Genomic DNA, 19,579 nt, shown 5'->3' with positions numbered 1-19,579 from the left:
TAGATCATGGTGCGGCACTGTGGCAGGTCCTTTGACAAAAAGTCGCGCAACCACATCCGACCAAGATTTCCTCTCCCTTGCCATGAGCCGTATGCATGTCCGTCCAGGCCCGCGATTGCAATGATACTATAAAGCAGCCAGTTAGCATCAACCATAAAACTAGAGAGAAGGCCAGGCTATTACTCTGCAACCACAGGTTCCTCTTCCAGCGGGGCGTAAAGTTGGGTAAAGCCAAAAAAATGGGAGTCGAAGCTGATGTCAGTATCTCCCATCTCCACCTGCCAGTCCCCCAAGGGATCCGCAGTCAACGCAGAAAGAAATCGAGGCACCCCACCACGGAAACGCACCAACCCCACTCTCTCTGTGTCAGGTTTATAGCATGAAGGTACTATCGTAACATCGGCCTGGATTTGGGATTGCTCCTCTGGGGTGAGGCTGTTGTTCAGTGTTTCCAGTAAAGACGCGTCAAGGTTTTTGTCAGATTGGCCCTTAAGCAGACCCGTAACTCGGAAAACGTGGGATTTTGGTTGGCTGGCCATGTTGATTGTTTTCAATGAGAATCAGGGGAGAGTAACTGAGAACAGTTGTATATAATCCATTGGAAGGATTGGTGATGTTAAAAGTTCTGAGAAGGTTGACGAGGTTAAAAATTCTGACCTGGTTGGCGGCAAGGCTGGCGAGGCTGAAGCTGAAGAGAAGTGCGGGGTTAATATAGTGCATTTTACAATGTGTCACTATTCATATTATATATTATTGGTTCATGTTTTCATTAAATATGAATCGAGTTTGGATCTACGCTCGAACTAGATCGTGCGCTTGAACATACATGTCGCATAGAGTCATAACACTGTAACCGCTATATTTTCAAGCACAACCTTTGGATATGGGGGCAAAGCAAAATAACAGACATACAGTAGTCTGCTACAAACACTGCTCTTCCAATATTCGTGACCACCCAATTCGATGTCAGGGACAGTTCGCATTCCTACCACGCAGGCCGTGCTTGGAACAGGTTCACCAATACCGAAGTGCCATGGATGTTTCCGGCGAATGCGTCTGATCTATGCGATACCAAAACAGGTCGCAGAACTGACTGCCGACCTCAAGAGACACTGACTGAATTATAAGTAATGCTTCCCGTTCTCAAGAAATTCAGGGTTTTGCTAATAAGGACGCAATGCACGGGATCTGGATGACTGTTCTAGCGCCGCTCAGTACTATCATGCTTAAGATGGATCTTCCATTATTAGCTATAATTCTTGGCTTCTTGACTGTCTGCGCCGCTTCACTCGGCCACAGCAGCCCGTTGAATCCGCATGGAATAAATGGAATGATGATGTGGACGGAACGTGATTGCAAGGGCGTCCCAGCTTCAACCATATTTGACAACGCGAACTTCGCTAAAAATATATCGAATATATGCTTATCCCGCAGTTTCAAGCTATTGCGGCCCCTTCAGGGTCAGGAACAGTTGGATATCTCAATAACCCAGAAGCTCGGCCTATGGCATTCCAACAATGATCAATTGTCAATGAATAGTTTATCATGCACGGACTTCATACAGAGTTATTTTCCCTTGAACGGGAGTGGAGACTGCTACAATACGCCGCCCTTTACTTGTCACCGACTCTGGGAAAACTCTGGGCTTGCAGAAGATCTAAAAGCCCCAGAGGCAGTCAGTAACTGGTCTTTGCCATCACCTCTGCCTTTACTCATTCCCTCTTCATGCTCGCGGGTCAAGTCTCTCATACCTAGCTCAGAGCCATTGTCCGCGCCTGCCCCGGTGAAAACCCCGGCATCCTCCAGTTCTTCCCCAGCTCCTGCCTCGTCGGAAGCCAATGATCCTCAGCATACTCCTGCTACAGACATGGAGCGAGTTCACACGGTTGAGATAGATGGCAGCACTTCTAAACTGTTCAACCCGACATATCTGGATGATATTCCGCGCGGGCATGTCATAAAGTTTCAGTCGAATGAGTCCTTTCAGCTGATCAATTCAACATTTGATGATAGCTGTGCACCAGTGCATGAATTCTCGACTGGTATTGAATTATTTTATAATGTTACAGGAACTGAGCCAGTATGGTTCTTCGCTTGTCCGCCTCGGGGCACATTATGCCACTGCAACCAAGATACGCATTTTGCTCTAAACCCGGGGGGCCAGCTACAGGAATTTGAACAGAAGATTAAGCATTCAGCGTGGGACATCACACGTTCAACTACCTGGGTTACTGTGACTGAAATCGTTACGTATCACCCCGCAGCCACTGAGTGACGCAATCAAAAACTCAGGGGAAGTGTTTTATCTTCACGGCACAATCATAAGCGTGAAAACAATGTATTTAACCAGGATTACAGTCTAATATGAATGCACCAACTAGTCTATGTGGATGAGTCCGGATGTGATAAACGGATAGGGTTCAGGAGGACTGATTGGTCTCCCCCAGGAGGGACACCTACTCAAGTAGCACAGGTCAATCAGGGCCAACTTGATCGGATTTTACCCGCCTATGCCCAAGATGGTATACTCTCATGTTTACGCTGGCTCAACAGATACTATCATGATTAATGGTTTTATCAAGAAGCTTCTCCAGCGCTGCAGATGGCCAGTGGCAAGCCTGTGCTGGTTATGGATAACGCATCTTTTCACTCAGAAAGGATCAAGGAGATGTCTTCTCGAGCCGGGGTCAAACTGTTGTGCCGGCCACCACATTCACCTAATTTGAACTCCTTAAATAATTCTTTTCTGAACTGAAGTGTTATCTTAGCAATTGAAGTATGCCACGGATGAAGTACAGTTTATTTTGTGTGTTGTTCATTTCCATATTTTGTAACGGGCAGCCACCGGTTTTCACCTGCTAGGGGCGTCTATCCAACGAATAGCTATAATTAAGGAGAGGCAGTCAAGGCGTCGGACTCGGAGATATCTGAGGTGCCAGGTGGCCATGAACCCATTTTGTAAGGTCGAATCGAGCGTCGGAGGCGGAGGAAGGGGTCACGGCACGGAGGCAGCGATGACGCGAATGGGGCTAGCCATATTTGGAACCTGGGCGATTTGAATTCGAAAAGATTGAGCAGGGCGTAGCTGAGAATTGAAGGTGAAGCGAACCCTGAACCACACCGAGCTGCGACCCCGTGAAGCGATAACACAAAGGCGGAAAGCATAGATATCACGTGTACATTCTTCTGCCGGTAGAGCGGTATACAGACCAGGGGTCTCAGCTCTTCTCAGGCAACACCAGGTTTCAGTATCCCGGGATTCTCAAACCCGATCGCGTCCGGAATCGCTCGTCACGTTAACTATGGATGAAACCATCATGCCCCAGGAGGCTAATCCTCTCTCACAGGCTCTAGAGTTACTTCAGGGAATTGTGGATATAATGTGTTCACACGCTATTGACCTAGATTGTGACGAGGTATGCTTGCTACCCCTGATGGCCATCTTTATTGCTAATAATATATGAGTTCCATGCGACAATATCTAGACTGTGCGAAGAAGCACCTGCATCTGCCCAACAGATTATGCATATGATCCAGAGAAATATCGCAAGACCCGATCCAAAATTGTCCGCTAGATCTAAGCGAAAACCGCGTGGAGATCCCTCTTATCGGCCGACAAAGAAACCTCAAGTGAACAAATCCCGGCCTCCTGACCCTCTTGATACCTCCTGCATCCGTAAGCCCATCAACAACGATTATCAGAAAACCCAACGTCTTAAGCCAAGTGAGGTGACAGCAACACAGAGTCCCAATCAGAGCATGGAAGATACGCCCGCGGTCGTGAATAAGCTCAGACCGCGAGATTGTCCGGAACCAATGCATGTGAGGATTGATCCACCTTCTGAGGACGGGATGCCAGCAATACCACGGGTTACAATAATCGCGACGGATCAGGCGATTGACATTATATCTGGACTCGCTATGTGTTGGGGTAAGACTCCAGTGGATGAGGTTCATCGGTGTATCCTGAGGTCCATTAAGGGCGATAAGGATGCAACACATAAGGTCTGGCCTTGGAAGCACTTGCTTGAAGAAAGATGGTCCGAAAACCTTAAGCTGAGGATATTTGGTATGCTGGAATATATGGGAGCTTCTGACTGGTACGAGAGGGAGATTCAACGTGTAATGGGAGAAGAGCGCACCAAGGAAAATCAACCGGTGGGACGTCGGGGCGCAGCCATAATTGTTTTAAATCGCTTGCTGAGCATACAAAGTGATCAAGACAGGTGTCATGAGGAGTCGGGGGTTGCGGTCGAAGTGACTGAAAACAAAAGGAAGCGTTTCACTTTACATTTCAGTAGAGGTCGCAAACTGCATAGCCTGATTCAGAAATTCGGGCGTGGGATTCTATTCAGCCCAAAAATTTGGTATGTTAATATACCCTTTGATATCTGCGCTGTTAATATAGGTAGGACATACGTCAAGATGGGGAATAAGGACCTTAATAACGTCCTGAAAGCCAAAGCAGACTCACCTGAGCTCCTTAAACTTCTGGAGGAACAGTTGGACGCCATGATTGAAACCGGGAGTCCAGACTTTTATGGCTTTCTCCAGTCACTACAAGATAACGCCATCATATCGGATAATGATCATCGAGCGCTGAGAACAGACTTGGCTCGGAAATGTGTAAGTGACGATTATTTCAAGGAACGTATAGCTAACCAAGATCATAGGACAATAAAGTTGGGCCGGCCCTTGAGAAAGCCAGCATCATGGAAGACACTCGCTCCATTGGGGATGACGGCCAAAGAGGCCAAGGTACCAGCGGAAAGCTATTTATTGCGGGCGGTCCGATTAATGATTTTAGATAATGAGTTGTCAAGTACCCATGAGCAGGAATCCTCCCAGGACTTCTCACCTGTTGCAGCAATATCTACCGAACTGGATACTCGAGTACGAGATACCCTATCTTCCCCGGATGAGCATGATACTTCACACGAGAATGCAACAGAAAACGTCGACGGTATGGCTGAGCCCGAGTTCCGCATTTATAAGGATGGGGCCAATTTCAAGTGTGTATTTCTTCAAAATCACCAAGCTCGGCTAATCAGATGCGCAGATCATTTCTCTTTGGAGCGGTTCATATTACTGCTGAAGATATCCAGACTGTCAGAGAACGAGGATGGATAAACGCAGCTCATATTCAATTCTTCAGCATTTACTTACAAGCTAAGATATCAGCAGCGAAGGCTTCTTGGAAGCCATATTTTTTCAGTCCTCTTCCGCTGAAGGATATTCAGGATGGCTGGGAACTCATCTACAGCCAACAAAGCCAAGAGAACACAAAGGACATATTTACTTCCGACCACCTTATATTCCCAGTGTCGACAAACGATCATTGGTTTCTGATCATTGTTTCGCATTTTAAGAATCTATGCAATGGCGAGAAAAGTGCAATCTATGTCCTGGACTCGCAAGGGAATGACTGGGCCGACATCCGTGAAGACGTCACGAATGTCGTGTGTGACGCAGCGAAGGCTGCCAATGGCAAAGAGGCCAACCCGCGCAACATTGCATTCTACCAAGCCTCACCAGACACGCTACCGCAGCAGTCAGGTGAGCTATGTGGCTTCTACCTGATGGCCTATCTCGAGGCCTTTACCAGAGATCCACACTCTCTGCTTGAGCGGATCAGGGATAACAGGGCAGATCAGAATGACCTTGCAGCTGGAAGTCTCGATGAAGTATTACCGGATCGATTCCTAAAATTACTTGAGGAGTTTCGAGATGGAGAGAAGAGGAGTGATTGTTTGTTCAATCACAATGGTCAGCCTATTATTAGGGGAGATCTGCATGCGGTTTTGACAAATTCTTGAAAGGGAATGAAGATTCATGCTGGTCCTTTATACCCAGAGACCTAGGGGGTTTGACAAATAGCCTTTGCCCTGATATCCAGCTTCACGTGATGGACAGCAACGAGCCGTCCATCCTCCTTAGCCTCATTATTCTTGTATAGTTACCCTTCCTTGCGCATGCGTTCTGGCGTTCCGGAGAAGCTTTAAGCTTCGCTCGATAGCTAAATCAAAGATCAGATACCACTTCGGAAATAGGTACGATAGAACGTACCAGATAGGATCTGTTCCTCCCATATGCCCAGTGTATAGTCAACCAAGCCATATTGTTCAAGCGAGTCACAGATTTCTATTAGCCTCTTCCCAAGCTTTTCCAACTCTTCGGAATTGGGAAGGCTGAGTGACTGGCGGTTGGTTTGAAGAGACTCTTGTATCATGTCTTCTTGCTTCTGCAAAGTCGCAAGCCAACAGATATTGAAGTCGTCCCACAGCTTCAGTTGATCGGCGTAGGGTATCTGGTCATCACGAAGAATGCCTACATTGCAGCAATACAAGTTTAGCTGACATCATCTTCATTAAGAACAATGATTGGCTTGAGACAAAAAGGATCATACCAGCGTTAATTATAGTCTCAGAAAGCCACTCCGTGATACTCATAATCAATTGCCTCGCCTCAAGATGCTGCCCGTTTTGTATGTGATAAACTGCCTTCTGTAAGTCCCGCTGGAATTTCTGGATAAAATATGATGTCGGTTGTTCCGAAGCAGGTTCCGACTGCAGTTGCTGTTGTCCCACTGGCGCTCCTGTAGTCGCGTTCATTGTTGTATGGTGGTCCATATTCGTCGCAGGATCCCCCAGCTGGCTATGAGGGGGCAAATTGAGAGGCAGGGGATTTAGGGGGTTCCAGGCAGCTGGCAGCTCTTGATACAGTATATTACTAGGAGCCAACTGATCAGGAGCAGGTTGAGTAGGGTCCGTAGGCATGAAAGTTGAGGGATTCTGGAGCGCTGACGGTTCTTGGTAATAAGAAACAGCAGATGGAAGAAACGGAGTATGCTGATGCTGATAATACTGCGAATTGTGCAGTATCAGCATCTTATTATCAGGGGCCATTTCAGGGTCACTAAAGAAGTCCATTCTGGATACATGGATTGAATGCGGACTAAAATTAAATCAGCCATTTGTGGATTTGAGGCAGTACTTATAGAAAACAGTATGGGCCCCTAGATGATTTCGTCTGGCATGGACACAAAATACATCATGCGCGTTTTCGAAGTGGTATACATCACAGTTCTCTATCCTATATTGCCACTCTTTCCAGCCAATTATTGATGAAGCAAAGGAGCATGGGGTACAAAGTATCGCGAGAACTAAAAGGCTAATCATATTCTAGTCCATATCTCATAGTCCTAAACTCGCGGCCCTCACTCAGCCCCTCACTCTCAGCCCTCACGGTTGGATGGGATGGCAATCTCTGTTGGAGAGCCACACCGGGCACCCAAATCTATAACATGACTTCCGGCCAGTGAAAACCCATAAACTCGAGGAGTTTAAAGAACACTTCAGCATTGACATCCCCAAGTGCTTCTCTAGATTTCCAAAGTGGATTCCACGTATAACCTTCCTTCCCTTCAAGAGCAGATCCGTCAATGAAGAAGAATACCGTCCCTCTGTCGATTAATGTATGCTTGAGTTCAGGCTCGCGTGGTTCACTCTGCAGTATTACTTTCAGCCTCTCTTGTAGCTCTTGCTTATTGCTCCATCCGGAGGCGACCGAGGCTCGGGGTATCTGCAGAGTAGTTGAAGTTGTATCGAAAAGGACTTCACAGGTTTCGGGACGGAAGATCAAAATTCGAATTACACGCCCACAATCGACAGGGTTTTCAGAATCTTGGCGCTCGACGCGCATCTCGGTATTCTCCATATCTGATGTCTGTATACTGACTGAGTATTGGCATGAACCTACTCTGGAAAAGGTACTTACTGGAGAGAAGTTGAACTCACAATGCGTGTGTATTGAATAGGACTCGGAGGGCAGTGAAGAGTGAGGAAGACCTCTTCTTGACTTAGAAAAGTAAAAGGATAAGAAAATGTGGGAGAGGCTCTTCTTAAACCCACTGCTAGCCCTGGAGAGACCATACCATTTTTAGATCTTGCTTTTCCTTGACTTGCTTTTTGATTCGACTACCTGACATGGGCCTACCAACTGAGCAAGGTTCGTGAGGCTTGCATAAGCGTGAATGGACTGGGAGGAATGAAACCCTGAAGAAAAAGCAAAGGGCAGCAAACAGAGGATAGAGGGATTAAAAAAAAGAAAATGAAAAGAATCTCAAGGTAGTTATAGGTTCGTTAACTGCCTGATCGTCTATGCTCACAATCGGCCTTTGTAAGTGGTCATCCGGAGGCAACCAATGTCGGATTATTGACAGTTATGTCAGGCCGTTCCATGCAAGCGTGCTCTTCAGCTTTCAGCCGAACCAGCTCTGGTCCATGATCCGTTGTGTTTTTCGGGCTGGACGAATACAGTCTGTGCCCCGGCCCTACGGCTGTGCAGGATCCTGTTCGGATTGAGGAACATATTAAACGAAATGTATTGTGGGTACTGCCGAAGGTTGAAGGAACTACAAGATAAATTGAAGTGTATGTTCCTCGATGTTTACAATACTTGGTGGAGTAAACTGGATAGGTTCGGAGGGGTGATAGGAGAAACAATGGGATGATGGGAAGGATTCTTCGCTCAGCTCTGCGACCGTCATTTATTGCTATCAGGCTCAGAAAATTCAATTGAAGAAGAACAGGAAACTAACAAGCGCAAAATCCAAGTCTGGTGTCCCGGCCAGTCACCAGACCCCGGTCTTGCGTCAGAGAGGATTATTGCAATCCTTGGATAGCCCCGGTTCATAGCAACAGCAACGGAGTTGCCCCACTGTCAGCTTTAATTTCAAGCTGAATACGCCTGTCAGAAAGCAGGACTCGTACCACCTCCAGCCTATTTTCCCTCGCGGCCCAATGAAGCGCAGTCCGACCCCCATGGTCAACAGCATTCACATCAGCATCCTTGTCTAGAAGCACCATTGCTACTTCTGGATGGCCGTGCTTGGCTGCTATATGTAGCGGAGTCTGCCCATACTCGTTTCTGACGTTCACGTCGTGTCCATCGCCGAGCAACTCTAGAACAGTCTGAACATGTCCGGCGGCCGCCGCAGTATAAAGCAACCCATGGACTGCCACGTTCGTAGGTAACTCCATGATTGGCTTCATTCCGTAAACAATTTCGCTGTTGCACAGTAAGCTTAGCCGAGAAAAAAGGAGGGCAGTACTAACATGGTTAGGTTTCCTTTGATTCCTCCTTGCTGCAGCGACTTGCGTGCTGAAGCAATATCCAGGATTACTTGCTCGGGGCTCTTATCAAAGTGCTGGCAGAACAATCGCAGAGAAATTGCCTCGAGACCAGCTAGCCATGCCTGATAAACCTCTTCTTGCTTCGGGTCTCGCGGGGCACCTAATGGTATCTCTCGAGATACAGACTTCACCTGCTGGTATCCATTGTCCTTCAATCTCTGCTGGTATGCATTGGCAGGGTCCAAAACTCGGTTATCTCGTCGATAAGCTTCTTCCAGGTTTTGATAGAATTGGTGGAACGGGGTCGTCTCGGTGTGGTCCTTAAGCCGCACAGCGATGTCATGTATCTCTACCACGCCACCTGGTGCACAGCAACTGAACACTTGAAGTTAGCTGTGACCCTATCACAGTTTTCCACGGACTTACTCGTAGGCGCCCTTAAGGATCGACATCAGTACTGGAATATCGCCAAATACCTTATCCACCCGCACCAGGTCTGCGTTCTGGTAGGACTGAGCTTCATGCCAATCTGAATGAGTCACATCTTCCTGAATAAAGACACAGTTGGGGGGGACCCTATAACAGATTTAGCCTTGGACGGTTAAACTGATTCTATGTGCAGACCATTCTGGTTGCATGCATACTCTGTCAATCCCGTATACCTGTATCCGGTCAGCACGTACCACCAAGATCTGCCATGTCCTTACTGTTGCTGCTGGGAAAGCATCAGCTAGGAGATTTGTTAGTTAGAGCGGGACTGATTAGGCAAACAAGAAGAGCCTACCAACTTCCATAGCCCAGTATCCAGCGCCGGTACCAATATCAAGAATGACTTTCGGGTCCCTCGCCGGTCCATGGATCAACTGCCCAAGATATTTCTTGATGGCTCGAGATTGCAGAAAATGTCGGTCGACCTCAAGCTTCGAGATGTTAGAGTTATTGTCTGTGGACTTGGAGACATACTTGCCTGGTCAACAGCGCATGGATATCTCTCTATCTCCGGATATCGCCTGCTGTATACCCATGTGGTTCTGTAAGGATCTTCATTGAGAGTCTCGGTTCTGTATACGTGAGAAGGTGGGAGGGGTCCAAGGCCCAGGTCACGCACGAGAGGCTAGAACCAGGGGACTCGTATCCATCATCCGTATCGAACGAATTTCTGCGGAGCAGGATGCTGCTGTCAGACTGAGGTGTTGACGATGGCGTAGGCGGTGCTAGCGTGCCAACAGGTTCCCACTAACGACATCAATAAATGGCTATGAAGTAAAGAGATGTTCTTACAAATTCTTCATCGCTTGAATCAAAATAATTCGAAAACAAGGTCAACTCACCGCTGCCAGGTTCGCGCTCTGGACAGTCGTAGGAGGTTGCAGTATAATGGCGCATGGTGGGATGACACCAGCTACAGAAGAGCGAATGGTAGAAAAGCTGAAGCAGCAAACTGCAGAGTGGGCAAGGGTGTCGTATTATGCACACCTTGACTGGGATATATAATAGCTTAACCTGGAAGAGTTCGCGCGGACTGACGACACAGGACCTCCAATGTGGGACGCTTTCCCGGAGAGGTACGTGTTTTTCTCCAAATCACAGAATGCCTGAGTCCTTGCGCCATAAGCGAGCTTCTTTTACGTCCTAAGTTCTTCCTGATCGATGCCGATAGGATACCGTCAGTGGCTGGGTCTACCTTTCAGTTTTGTCCACCTGCAGCTATTCCTGCGTTTCCAAGCTGCCTAAACTAAACGAACCAGAACGCAACCCCTCTGTGGCTCAGATTTTTTCCAGCATTGGAGTCCGAGTTCTCGCCATCAGTCCGGGTTGGGGTTGTGAAGGCGCAGAGATAAAAATGAAAAATGAAAGAAAGAAAAGCTCAATGGCTGAACAGCCTGAGCTGACTTGTAGAATCCTTCTTTGGAAGTAAATGTTATTGTGACCGTCTCGGGGAAGGCGAGGAAGCTAGGGGATTGTGCCTTCATCGGTTGGCCAGCCTCCCAGTCAGACCCGCCATACTGACAGTGGGTCCGGTGTTCAAACCTCTTCTCCACAAAATACTGATCGATCGAACCATTCAGGTCGAAGTCGCATTCTCTAGCCGCACTTGATATACATCAACAAGCAGCGCTTCTAGATGCCGAGAACCAAAGTACTGTAGAGCCGACTGCAGTTATCCACCAACTGTGACCATTCCGATGCCTTTTCTAAAACAACTTGATACTCGTAAATCAAAGTTCTAATAGAAACTAACTCCCGAGTAGGGAGGCGGCCAAGCCGGGAAAAAACGCCCATCAGAGCAAGCCATATGCCCGGATTCTCGAGTATCTGCTCCAGCCAATCGAGTTTCTGGCCATTTGAAATGGCGTTTTGTGCAGCGTCCGGCAAGCCCTCCTCCTGGACGAAGCCCTTTATTGTCTTCCCTCTCGAACGACAAAGTTTGGTGAGATATCGTACGACAAGAGCACGTAGGAACCAAGTTTCTGGATCAGTATCATAACCCACAGAAAGGAATGTCACTGTTGGATCATGGGCCGTGTAGTATCTTTGCAAGATTAACCCCGTTGGCTCCTGCAGCTTCTCGATGAATTCGATGATTTGCGGGAAAGATGCCGAGGCGCTATCAAGGATTTGGATTGCAGTGACTGAGCGACCACTGGGTGGCCCTAACTGACGTGAAATAGGTTGGGAAATCTCAGGAGCAGGAGTGATCTCAAGTTCAGGCGGTTGGTGCCGTAAAAGGAATGGGCTGGCACCATGGGCCAGCGCCACGAATTCCAGACTGTATTTGTCAATATGCAGGCCGATGATCTCGGTTGACATCCCCATCCACAGCAAGAAGCCGTCCATGCTTCTCTCCTCAATCCAGAGGCCCCCATGAGTGAAAAGGACTTGATCAGCAGGGATTTGTATGTCGACTGCCTGAATTCCGCTCCTTCGCAGCTCGTCCTGCGTGTTCAAATGATGGGATTCAGGATAAACTTTGAACAAACCCTGTTCTGGCCCGATAGATCCCCCCACAGGCCTCCAGACGGAGATGGCACAGGGGCAGGGGTGTGTCTTTCGGAGCCTAGTACCCGTGCCACGGGTGGAAGAGGCCAAAACTGGTCCCTGCCTGAATACTCCTCTGGCGGTTCCAAGGTAGCGTAGAAGCGCCACATCTAACTGCATAACTAAATCAGAATCCACGAAGTCATCCTGTTGTGCCGCAGATACATACATTTATGCCATACTCCATAAACTTTTGCCACTGTTTCTTTACCGGATAAGCGGCAGATGTCAAATCCTCTGCCAATTCTGGACTGGACGCAAGGCGCGCATACTCCTCAGCCGAAAGGGACTGCCCAAGAGCCTTATCGACTGGTCTACTTGTAACAAAGCAATAGCCTTTTTCGTTCATTTTGATCTCGTCGGGGTCGTGAATAAAGTCCTCGAATGGGAAGCTGTCGTCATTCGGCTGCGGAGATAACCGAACTTCCATCTTGGCAGGGCTTGAGCTTAGATAATATGGATCTAGAAGGAAGATGAGACAACCTTGGAATCAGATTCAATAAGGTATAGCTACAGGGACAAGTCCCCAAAGCCAGTGAATGCTGTGACTTATATAACTAGGAAACACGAGGTTCGTCATCGAGCGCTCTCCTAGTGGCATTGCAGACTAAACTAGGAGTAACTCATGTCTACCGACTAGAATTCGAGACTGAGCTTGTTCAACAATACCTCCATACCAACATCTCATCTAGTCAGCTCGGCCTGACTGTTCAGCGGTGGAGGCGGCACGCCCGGTTTTTGGCTCCGGTGGTGTGTCGTATGCGCCTCGCATAGTCTGATGATGCGTCTGGCGGGATTAACCATGGACATGCGTAGAGATACTGAGTGCTGCTTCTTTCCATTAGTAAATAGCTGCTTGGACGACGCCGCGAGTTGCACACTCATGCTTAGGTACAGCGAGATCTTGTATGTTCGTCCCTTCAACTATTCTAGATATCCCTATAAGGCCGGTCCCGATGGCAACTAAAGAGCGCATATCCAGGTTCATACGAACGACAAAAATTAAAAGTCTTCCGTGGCTCTCACCCCCAGGTTGAGACGGGAGTCTGCCATGGGTAAAATAGAGATGCTACAGTTCCTCTGAGTTACAGAAGACACTACTAGGTTGAACCCACCTGAATTCTCGCCGGTAATCGAGAACTGCGGGATGAATCAAATTGACGGTGCTGATCTCCTAAGGTGCAATCCGCTGCATGCTAATAACTTGTATTTTTAACAGATACTGTAGATACTTTCCCTAATACCTCAATCCATTGATAAGCTGTTCAAGGTCATCAGTAGGGGTGTTCGGGTCAGCCATCCCACCAAAATATTTGATCTTGTCGAGCAGTAGAGATCGGTAGGCCCTCTCAGTCTCTTTTAACAACTCATCGAGAATGTGAGATGGCAATTCTTTCCAGTCATGGGGAAGGCCGTTAACGTTCCCGCCCTCCTGTACCAGGAGTTTCATTCGGTTATCGAGCTGCACGATTTGATGGGCTCGAGTGTCCTCCAGCTTAGCCTCTTTTCTCCTTCTATCACCAGACTCAATCAGTGCCAACAAATTCGCTTGATAGGCTTCAAGACTGCTGCGTTCGTCTCTTTTCTTCAGCCGTTCTGTAGTCATAGCTGGAACATGTTCCCAATTTGGAGACACATAAGTTCGTGGAAAATGACTCTCTATATCCGCTTGACCTTTGATAGTAAAAACCCTGTCAAGTTAGTTCAAGGCATACCCCTCCCAGAAAGGTAAACTTACAGCGGTGTTTCGCCTGGATATCCCAGATCAACCCATATGTTGCCAACTTTCGGGCTCCCGCAAATACCATCTAGGATATACCTTCTACGAAGCCTTTGAATCGCAGAATCATTTTGTTCTTTAGATGTAGGACACAATGTCCCATCAACCATAACCACAAAAATATCGTATGGTTGATGCCTGCTCATATTAGTGGGACTCATTAGGTTAGGAATAAGGAGATTACAGTACATTTGAAAGACTTCCTGATCACCTGCCTTCTCACTCGTCATTTCTGCCCACCGAATAATGAAGTCGAGGCGTAAGTCGGCGTTGGGTATGTCCTTGTCGACAGGGAAGAAGATAAACCGGCTGGCCATAACTGTATCCTGGAATAAACAGGAGGTCTCAAACAAGCGAGGAAATGCCTAAGAGAAGACTGAGAGAGAGAGGATAGGATAGCAATAAACTGGAGGTAAAGACGTGAAGTTATATACTAGTACTGCGTCTAAGCTGGGACCACTCAAGTAGTCGGCAACGTCTACCATGGTCCAAGTCATTCGGCCTCGCTGCCAGTCGAAAATGAAGCATCAGACTTCGACTCAGTTCCCCGTTTATCTTGTAGTACGTCTGCATGCCGAGACTTTACACGTTCAGGAATTGAGCGCAAACCTAATCAGTTACATTCCTGTTTCGTAGCGCTCGTTCCACTCAGTTTGCCGGACCCTTCATCGACAATGTCTTGATACGTACTTTTTAATAGGTTGGGAAAATGGTTCGGCTTGCACTACAATGCATACTGGCAGGTAGCGGATGGTCGGATTCGCTTTCTCTTGTCGACTTCCACTCATCAGGATTCGGCAATATAAGGATGGATTCATCAGGAATGGGGCGTCGATTCCAGGACCCTGAACCGCACTCTGTGGCTCCTTCGCTATATTGAGGTCCATCTGCCTGCCGAGACGTTTGCTGACCGAGTGTAGAGCGTAAAGTGGACCTATCCGCTGTGGGATAAACTTGATAGCAAGTAGATACCTGTTTTGCAGCACTCACTGTGTCATAGATGCCGGATGCTTCGTCAACAAAATGCTGATACGTCTCATCCGGCAGATCAAGAAAATGGATTGACTCTCCGGGAGCAGGTAAAAGCTGAAAGGATCCGTGGGGTATGGAAGGTTGTTTCACGGGACATAAACTAGGCAACATAGGGTCAACTTGCGCTCCTCGACAACTGCAGTTTTTGACCCCTTCGCTCGGTTTCGGTGCAGGCACAGCCTTAGATTCGATAGACCCAACCAACATTTCATTTGGGTGGAAGCGGGAACCAGGTTGCCGAGGCTCTTGTACATGGTGGAGGCTGATATGCGCGACGAAAATCAGTTTTGCGAGCTTTTTTGCGAGCTTTTGTTCTAGGATCTAGAAGTCACCTTGATCTGGTTTCGGTTTCAGCGCAGTGCAGTACAGCGCCATCTATGCCTAGCATTATGTATCTGAGTTAATGTAAAGTCTAAACGAGGGGAGACTAGAGCCATACACGGGAGTTCGACAGGGTTTCCAGGGTGAGGATAGCGAAGTATGGTGACGGGTCTCGGTTGCTCAGACGCATGCTCGTTGCTGTCCGAAAGAACAGGATCGCCACGGCGCGAGACAGGAACTTGGGGCTCTTCACCGGCACAGCCGCGGGCGAGAAATTGGTGCAAGCAGACCTGCCAACCTCTCCAATACATTGTTAGAGCTGGGTCAGCACACATGGAAAACTACAATGAGGCTTGTTATCTTTATACATATTAGCTACAAAGTTCGGGCTTGCTGCGGGCTACATACGCGTCTTGGTCAGCGCATAGCGCTCCACAGGGTCTGAACCGGCTTCATCAACAGCACTACTTTTCTCGTCATGGTTCTCGCAGATTGCTGGCGCGTAAAAGTAACAACACACGTTGCTTAACAGTTAGGTGTCCCAATCAGTGTCCTTCGTTATAGTAATTCGTTACGTATCGTCAAGGCCATCGGAATCCGGTCGGTGCCTCGCCATGGTGTTCGGGCCCATTTGCTCCAAATCTTGGCCGATGGTGCGGGGTAATGTCGGGCATCCCTTACAACCTCTATTGCGTCTCAATATGTTATTTTTGGCACCTCTCAGACCCTCCTATAAGAACTCATGCTTATTATTTTTTATGCAATTATACTTGTGCTAAACTGTTTTGGTAACATCCCAATGGGTTTTTACATATAAAGTATAGCCAACTATGCTTTTTTTTTTTTGCATGAGAGATTCGCGCTATGCTGTTTTGGAAACATCCCATTGGGATGTTACAAATGTAGTATGGCCAGTTATGCTGACCGATCAAGAAATGACATCGTGAAGGCTAACGAACCCTTTCCCTGCGCAGCATCAAACTATAAGCCTTGACAAACAAGTGATCATCTTCTCAAGACGCGCAATACTTCAGGCTTGAACAAGTCATAACTGGCCCATCGTGCTTTCAAGTCGTACGGGGAGAAAGGTAAACAGACCCTCTAATATGGTCTGCAAAGAAAGGGGGCTTCTTCTGGCCATTGCACCTGTGTAACTCTGCAATGTCCTTAGCGAGCCGTTGATCTTCCACTGGTCGTCTAAAGAAAGACCAAGTATTGTTTCTCCTCGACAAGCGGAGAATGTGAACCGGAATGGTGTAGGTCTGCAAATGAGCGCGCTCAAAGTCGTAAGAGTCATTATTAATGTCAATGACAATGTATGCATGCCGCGGATAAACGTCCACAACAAGTCTCTGCACCGTATGGTATTCTTCCCAGCTTTTCGTGAATGGTTCAATGAAGTCGAATGCTGAATCTGAGTAGTTGTCAGGCGCTAGGCGTTCAAGAGGTACGTCAACAACGATCCGAATTGTTCCCAGGTCCTGAATAGCTCTGAACACGCACTCATTGACTTCGTCCATGATAAACAATTTACTGAATTTAGGAAGAGACTGAGAGAAGTGCATTGATGGTTGCGAAGGATTGAACTTTCTGGGAGAGCAACGCGCCTAAACCTACCTCGAGACAGTCACGTGATTGAATCAATTATCTCTGCTTACATAACGTCACAGACAAGGATTCAAATCAAGAGATCAATATTCACCACAGTTTGAAGAGACATGCAATCAGGCCATGATCTAGTGAATTTCCCCTCAGAGTATTGGCCAAACGGGAAAATTATACGTCACTCTCAGGTGTAGGATAACGGCAAGAAGCACAAATTTCTCCTTCGCCGCGGATCGTGGTACGGATTCTTTGAGGAGGGTTTGTAGTCCTTGGAGTGCAAGTCGCATCAGGCGCATGTTTTTCGATGAGATTAATCCTGTCGAGACAGCCGCAGTGAAATAGAATTTCATGCCATTCACACATCTAGCAACATTATGTAAGACTCAAACATGTATGTGTATACATTGCCTGTGTAGAACATACCTTGCTTTCACGAACTCAAGTTGGTGTAGGAGAGAAAAGATTCTGTTCAAGCGCGGACTTAGTTAGGCTATTGTATATTACAGATTCGAAGAAGGATAAGGCGTAGTTTATATGCTTTCACCGGTACTTTGTGCCAAATCCTTCTTGATGAGAGCAATGACATGCGAGGGGTAAGCAGCGTGCAAGACGGGCGGCTGCACAGACAATGGGCTAAGCCCATTTTATTACAACCCATGGGTTGCGTCTGATTAGGCATTCACCATCAACACTTTGTGCTCCCTCCACGCCCTCATTGATTATGGTCAGAAGACGTATCCCCTTTGAGGGCAACGACGCCCAATATGTGAGTTATCTTGAAGACATTATTTTAGGGTCTCAACTTCATCGAGGCCAAGGGGCCTTCCAACCCCAAACTGTCACCGCCGGACGATCTGATTATGTCGGTTTCGAACGCTCCTGTACCCCGCCAGCCTCCGAAGAAGACAGCAATGATGAATCATCGCAAACGCTTCAGATAATCGAATGTAAACCCGGAGAATTTAAGGAACCACCCAAGAAACAAGCTAGGCATCTGGACAAACGAGTGCAGCAGGAGCTAGATACATTTATCGCACAAGTTCCTGATATCACTGACTTCGATTCAACCATGGAGAAGCTAGGACTGGGTGATAATCAGACTATTGTTTCTGGATTGATAAATGGGCTCGACATGAGCAGTCACGATGCAATAAACTCACTTGGCTCGTGTTCTGAAGCTCTTCATACCCTCCGCGAATACGCTCTCTTCACAAAGAAGTGCAATGATATCACAAAACGACTGAGATGTCTTGCACAGTTTCAGGGCATAGTCTTTATCTCCTTGTGTGATGTTGTTTTGGGAATTGGAGAGGCGCGCGACAGAGTCTATGAAGCCATGCAAATCCACATTTCAAACTCTCATGAGCAGCATCTTCATAAGATTATCGCTGGCGCAAGATGGGTCAACCGGTGCGTCGTGGAGCTCTCAACGAAGGGTTGGGGCTCTAGAAGCTCAGAAATATTCCTAATAAGTAGGTTACCCGAGACAGCTAAATACATGTTCACTCAATGCTGACCGGAAAGATGATCAATCAGTTAATTTTTATGCCCGATACGCTGCCTCAGGTGTTCATACGCGACCCTACTTCCTCGGCAAGTTAGAGAATCAACAACCAAAAACAGCTGATACCGATTCCATCGGGAGATTTATCATATCTATCCCTTGCATTATTAAAGTATTACTTGGGGATATAACTGAGTACAATTGCCGGTCCTATTATCTCAACTATCTACTGATTGCCGCAGACTCTCCATTATATGTGAAATTCTCGGATACGATTATACCTCTACATTGAACTGTTACCACAAATATTACACCAACCTCAAAAACCGCGAGGGTCGGCATGGGCCCATAATACCATCGAACTCCCTTAGCAAAAACAGTCGTTGGATACCTTCGAGAAAAAGACGACGGAGCGGACCGAGTCAATATCACCCACCAAAGGTCAATAGCCACATTTCCCACTCTGCGTTCAGAAACGAAGAAAGGCCAAATAACCAAGTCAAAGAAGGCATATCTCTATCACATAATCCAACATTAAACTTGTCCAAGAACAACGGGCACCACCCAACTACAACCCTTAAAGAAGGGAGGAACGATGGGTGTCAGTCTTCTTCGACCGCCTCGGGTCATGATGCCTCCATATCGCATAATCTCATGACAGGCCAGGTTGTCGGCTTTCAACAAGCCCCATCAGTGAGTCGAACTTTAGTCACCCAGCAACTAACAAGTGAGAACCTTGCGTCCCCAGCACAGGTTTCTACCAGCACAACGTCTGGCGGTCATCAACAGGACTTTCGGATTCGAGACAACCCGGAAACGGTGGAAATTATGGCTGGTCTTGAACAGGATGAATCTCACAGCGGAGCCATCGACCACATTGTGCGGCCAACTTCTCATCTACCAGGCTCACATCCAGATGAATCTACTTTTGAGTCTGTCCTAAATCCGCTTCCGTCGTTGCGGAATCGATCAGATCTAATAGAAATTGAATGGGGAAATTACTCTTTGGCGACATGCTTCCCTGAATCTCTTCCAAATCCGTTACCGCCATATTATGCAGCATGCGCTGCAGATGAATGGGACTCCTACCAACCGAGCTCAACAAACACTGTCAGCCAGCCTATGATTTTCGAGTCTCTCCCAAACCCATTACCACCCTTTACT

General features: G+C 47.5%; 8 protein-coding genes across 8 annotated transcripts; 2 read left to right on the top strand and 6 right to left on the bottom strand.

Moving 5' to 3' along the window:
* Positions 1 to 179: 179 nt before the first annotated feature.
* Positions 180 to 539, bottom strand: BDW70DRAFT_164963 (uncharacterized protein; the record flags this gene model as incomplete). Its single annotated transcript, XM_073741608.1, has 1 exon — positions 180 to 539. The coding sequence occupies one exon, from the start codon at positions 537 to 539 to the stop codon at positions 180 to 182; it is 360 nt and encodes a 119-aa protein (XP_073590766.1).
* A 692-nt stretch (positions 540 to 1,231) lies between these two features.
* BDW70DRAFT_154566 (uncharacterized protein) lies at positions 1,232 to 2,275 on the top strand (the record flags this gene model as incomplete). Its single annotated transcript, XM_073739880.1, has 1 exon — positions 1,232 to 2,275. One exon carries the CDS (start codon positions 1,232 to 1,234, stop codon positions 2,273 to 2,275), a length of 1,044 nt encoding a protein of 347 aa, XP_073590765.1.
* Positions 2,276 to 3,260: 985 nt separating this feature from the next.
* BDW70DRAFT_145639 (uncharacterized protein) lies at positions 3,261 to 6,027 on the top strand. Its single transcript, XM_073738457.1, has 6 exons — positions 3,261 to 3,416; positions 3,466 to 4,367; positions 4,413 to 4,626; positions 4,674 to 4,758; positions 4,808 to 5,012; positions 5,060 to 6,027. The coding sequence occupies exons 1-6, from the start codon at positions 3,303 to 3,305 to the stop codon at positions 5,814 to 5,816; spliced, it is 2,277 nt and encodes a 758-aa protein (XP_073590764.1). The 5' UTR covers positions 3,261 to 3,302; the 3' UTR covers positions 5,817 to 6,027.
* On the bottom strand, positions 5,943 to 6,929 carry BDW70DRAFT_164961 (uncharacterized protein; the record flags this gene model as incomplete). The annotated part of the gene is made up of 3 exons (XM_073741607.1): positions 5,943 to 6,016; positions 6,067 to 6,327; positions 6,407 to 6,929. The coding sequence occupies 3 exons, from the start codon at positions 6,927 to 6,929 to the stop codon at positions 5,943 to 5,945; spliced, it is 858 nt and encodes a 285-aa protein (XP_073590763.1).
* A 1,718-nt stretch (positions 6,930 to 8,647) lies between these two features.
* BDW70DRAFT_145637 (uncharacterized protein) lies at positions 8,648 to 8,985 on the bottom strand (the record flags this gene model as incomplete). The annotated part of the gene is made up of 1 exon (XM_073738456.1): positions 8,648 to 8,985. A coding segment is annotated over exon 1 (152 nt), but the record flags the coding sequence as incomplete, so codon positions are not given.
* Positions 8,986 to 11,255: 2,270 nt separating this feature from the next.
* Positions 11,256 to 12,603, bottom strand: BDW70DRAFT_154565 (uncharacterized protein; the record flags this gene model as incomplete). Its single annotated transcript, XM_073739879.1, has 2 exons — positions 11,256 to 12,295; positions 12,339 to 12,603. 2 exons carry the CDS (start codon positions 12,601 to 12,603, stop codon positions 11,256 to 11,258), a joined length of 1,305 nt encoding a protein of 434 aa, XP_073590761.1.
* Positions 12,604 to 13,410: 807 nt separating this feature from the next.
* BDW70DRAFT_164958 (uncharacterized protein) lies at positions 13,411 to 14,270 on the bottom strand (the record flags this gene model as incomplete). The annotated part of the gene is made up of 3 exons (XM_073741606.1): positions 13,411 to 13,864; positions 13,912 to 14,091; positions 14,143 to 14,270. The coding sequence occupies 3 exons, from the start codon at positions 14,268 to 14,270 to the stop codon at positions 13,411 to 13,413; spliced, it is 762 nt and encodes a 253-aa protein (XP_073590760.1).
* A 1,886-nt stretch (positions 14,271 to 16,156) lies between these two features.
* BDW70DRAFT_145633 (uncharacterized protein) lies at positions 16,157 to 16,869 on the bottom strand. Its single transcript, XM_073738455.1, has one exon. It carries the CDS (start codon positions 16,824 to 16,826, stop codon positions 16,374 to 16,376), a length of 453 nt encoding a protein of 150 aa, XP_073590759.1. The 5' UTR covers positions 16,827 to 16,869; the 3' UTR covers positions 16,157 to 16,373.
* Between the last annotated feature and the right edge of the window lie 2,710 nt (positions 16,870 to 19,579).

This window comes from Aspergillus foveolatus, assembly GCF_047715535.1.
Source record: "Aspergillus foveolatus strain CBS 279.81 unplaced genomic scaffold BDW70scaffold_167, whole genome shotgun sequence".
In the NCBI taxonomy this organism is placed as follows: Eukaryota; Fungi; Ascomycota; class Eurotiomycetes; order Eurotiales; family Aspergillaceae; genus Aspergillus; species Aspergillus foveolatus.
Note: the sequence above shows the minus strand (reverse complement) of the source record. Positions and strands in the feature narration are given on the sequence as shown.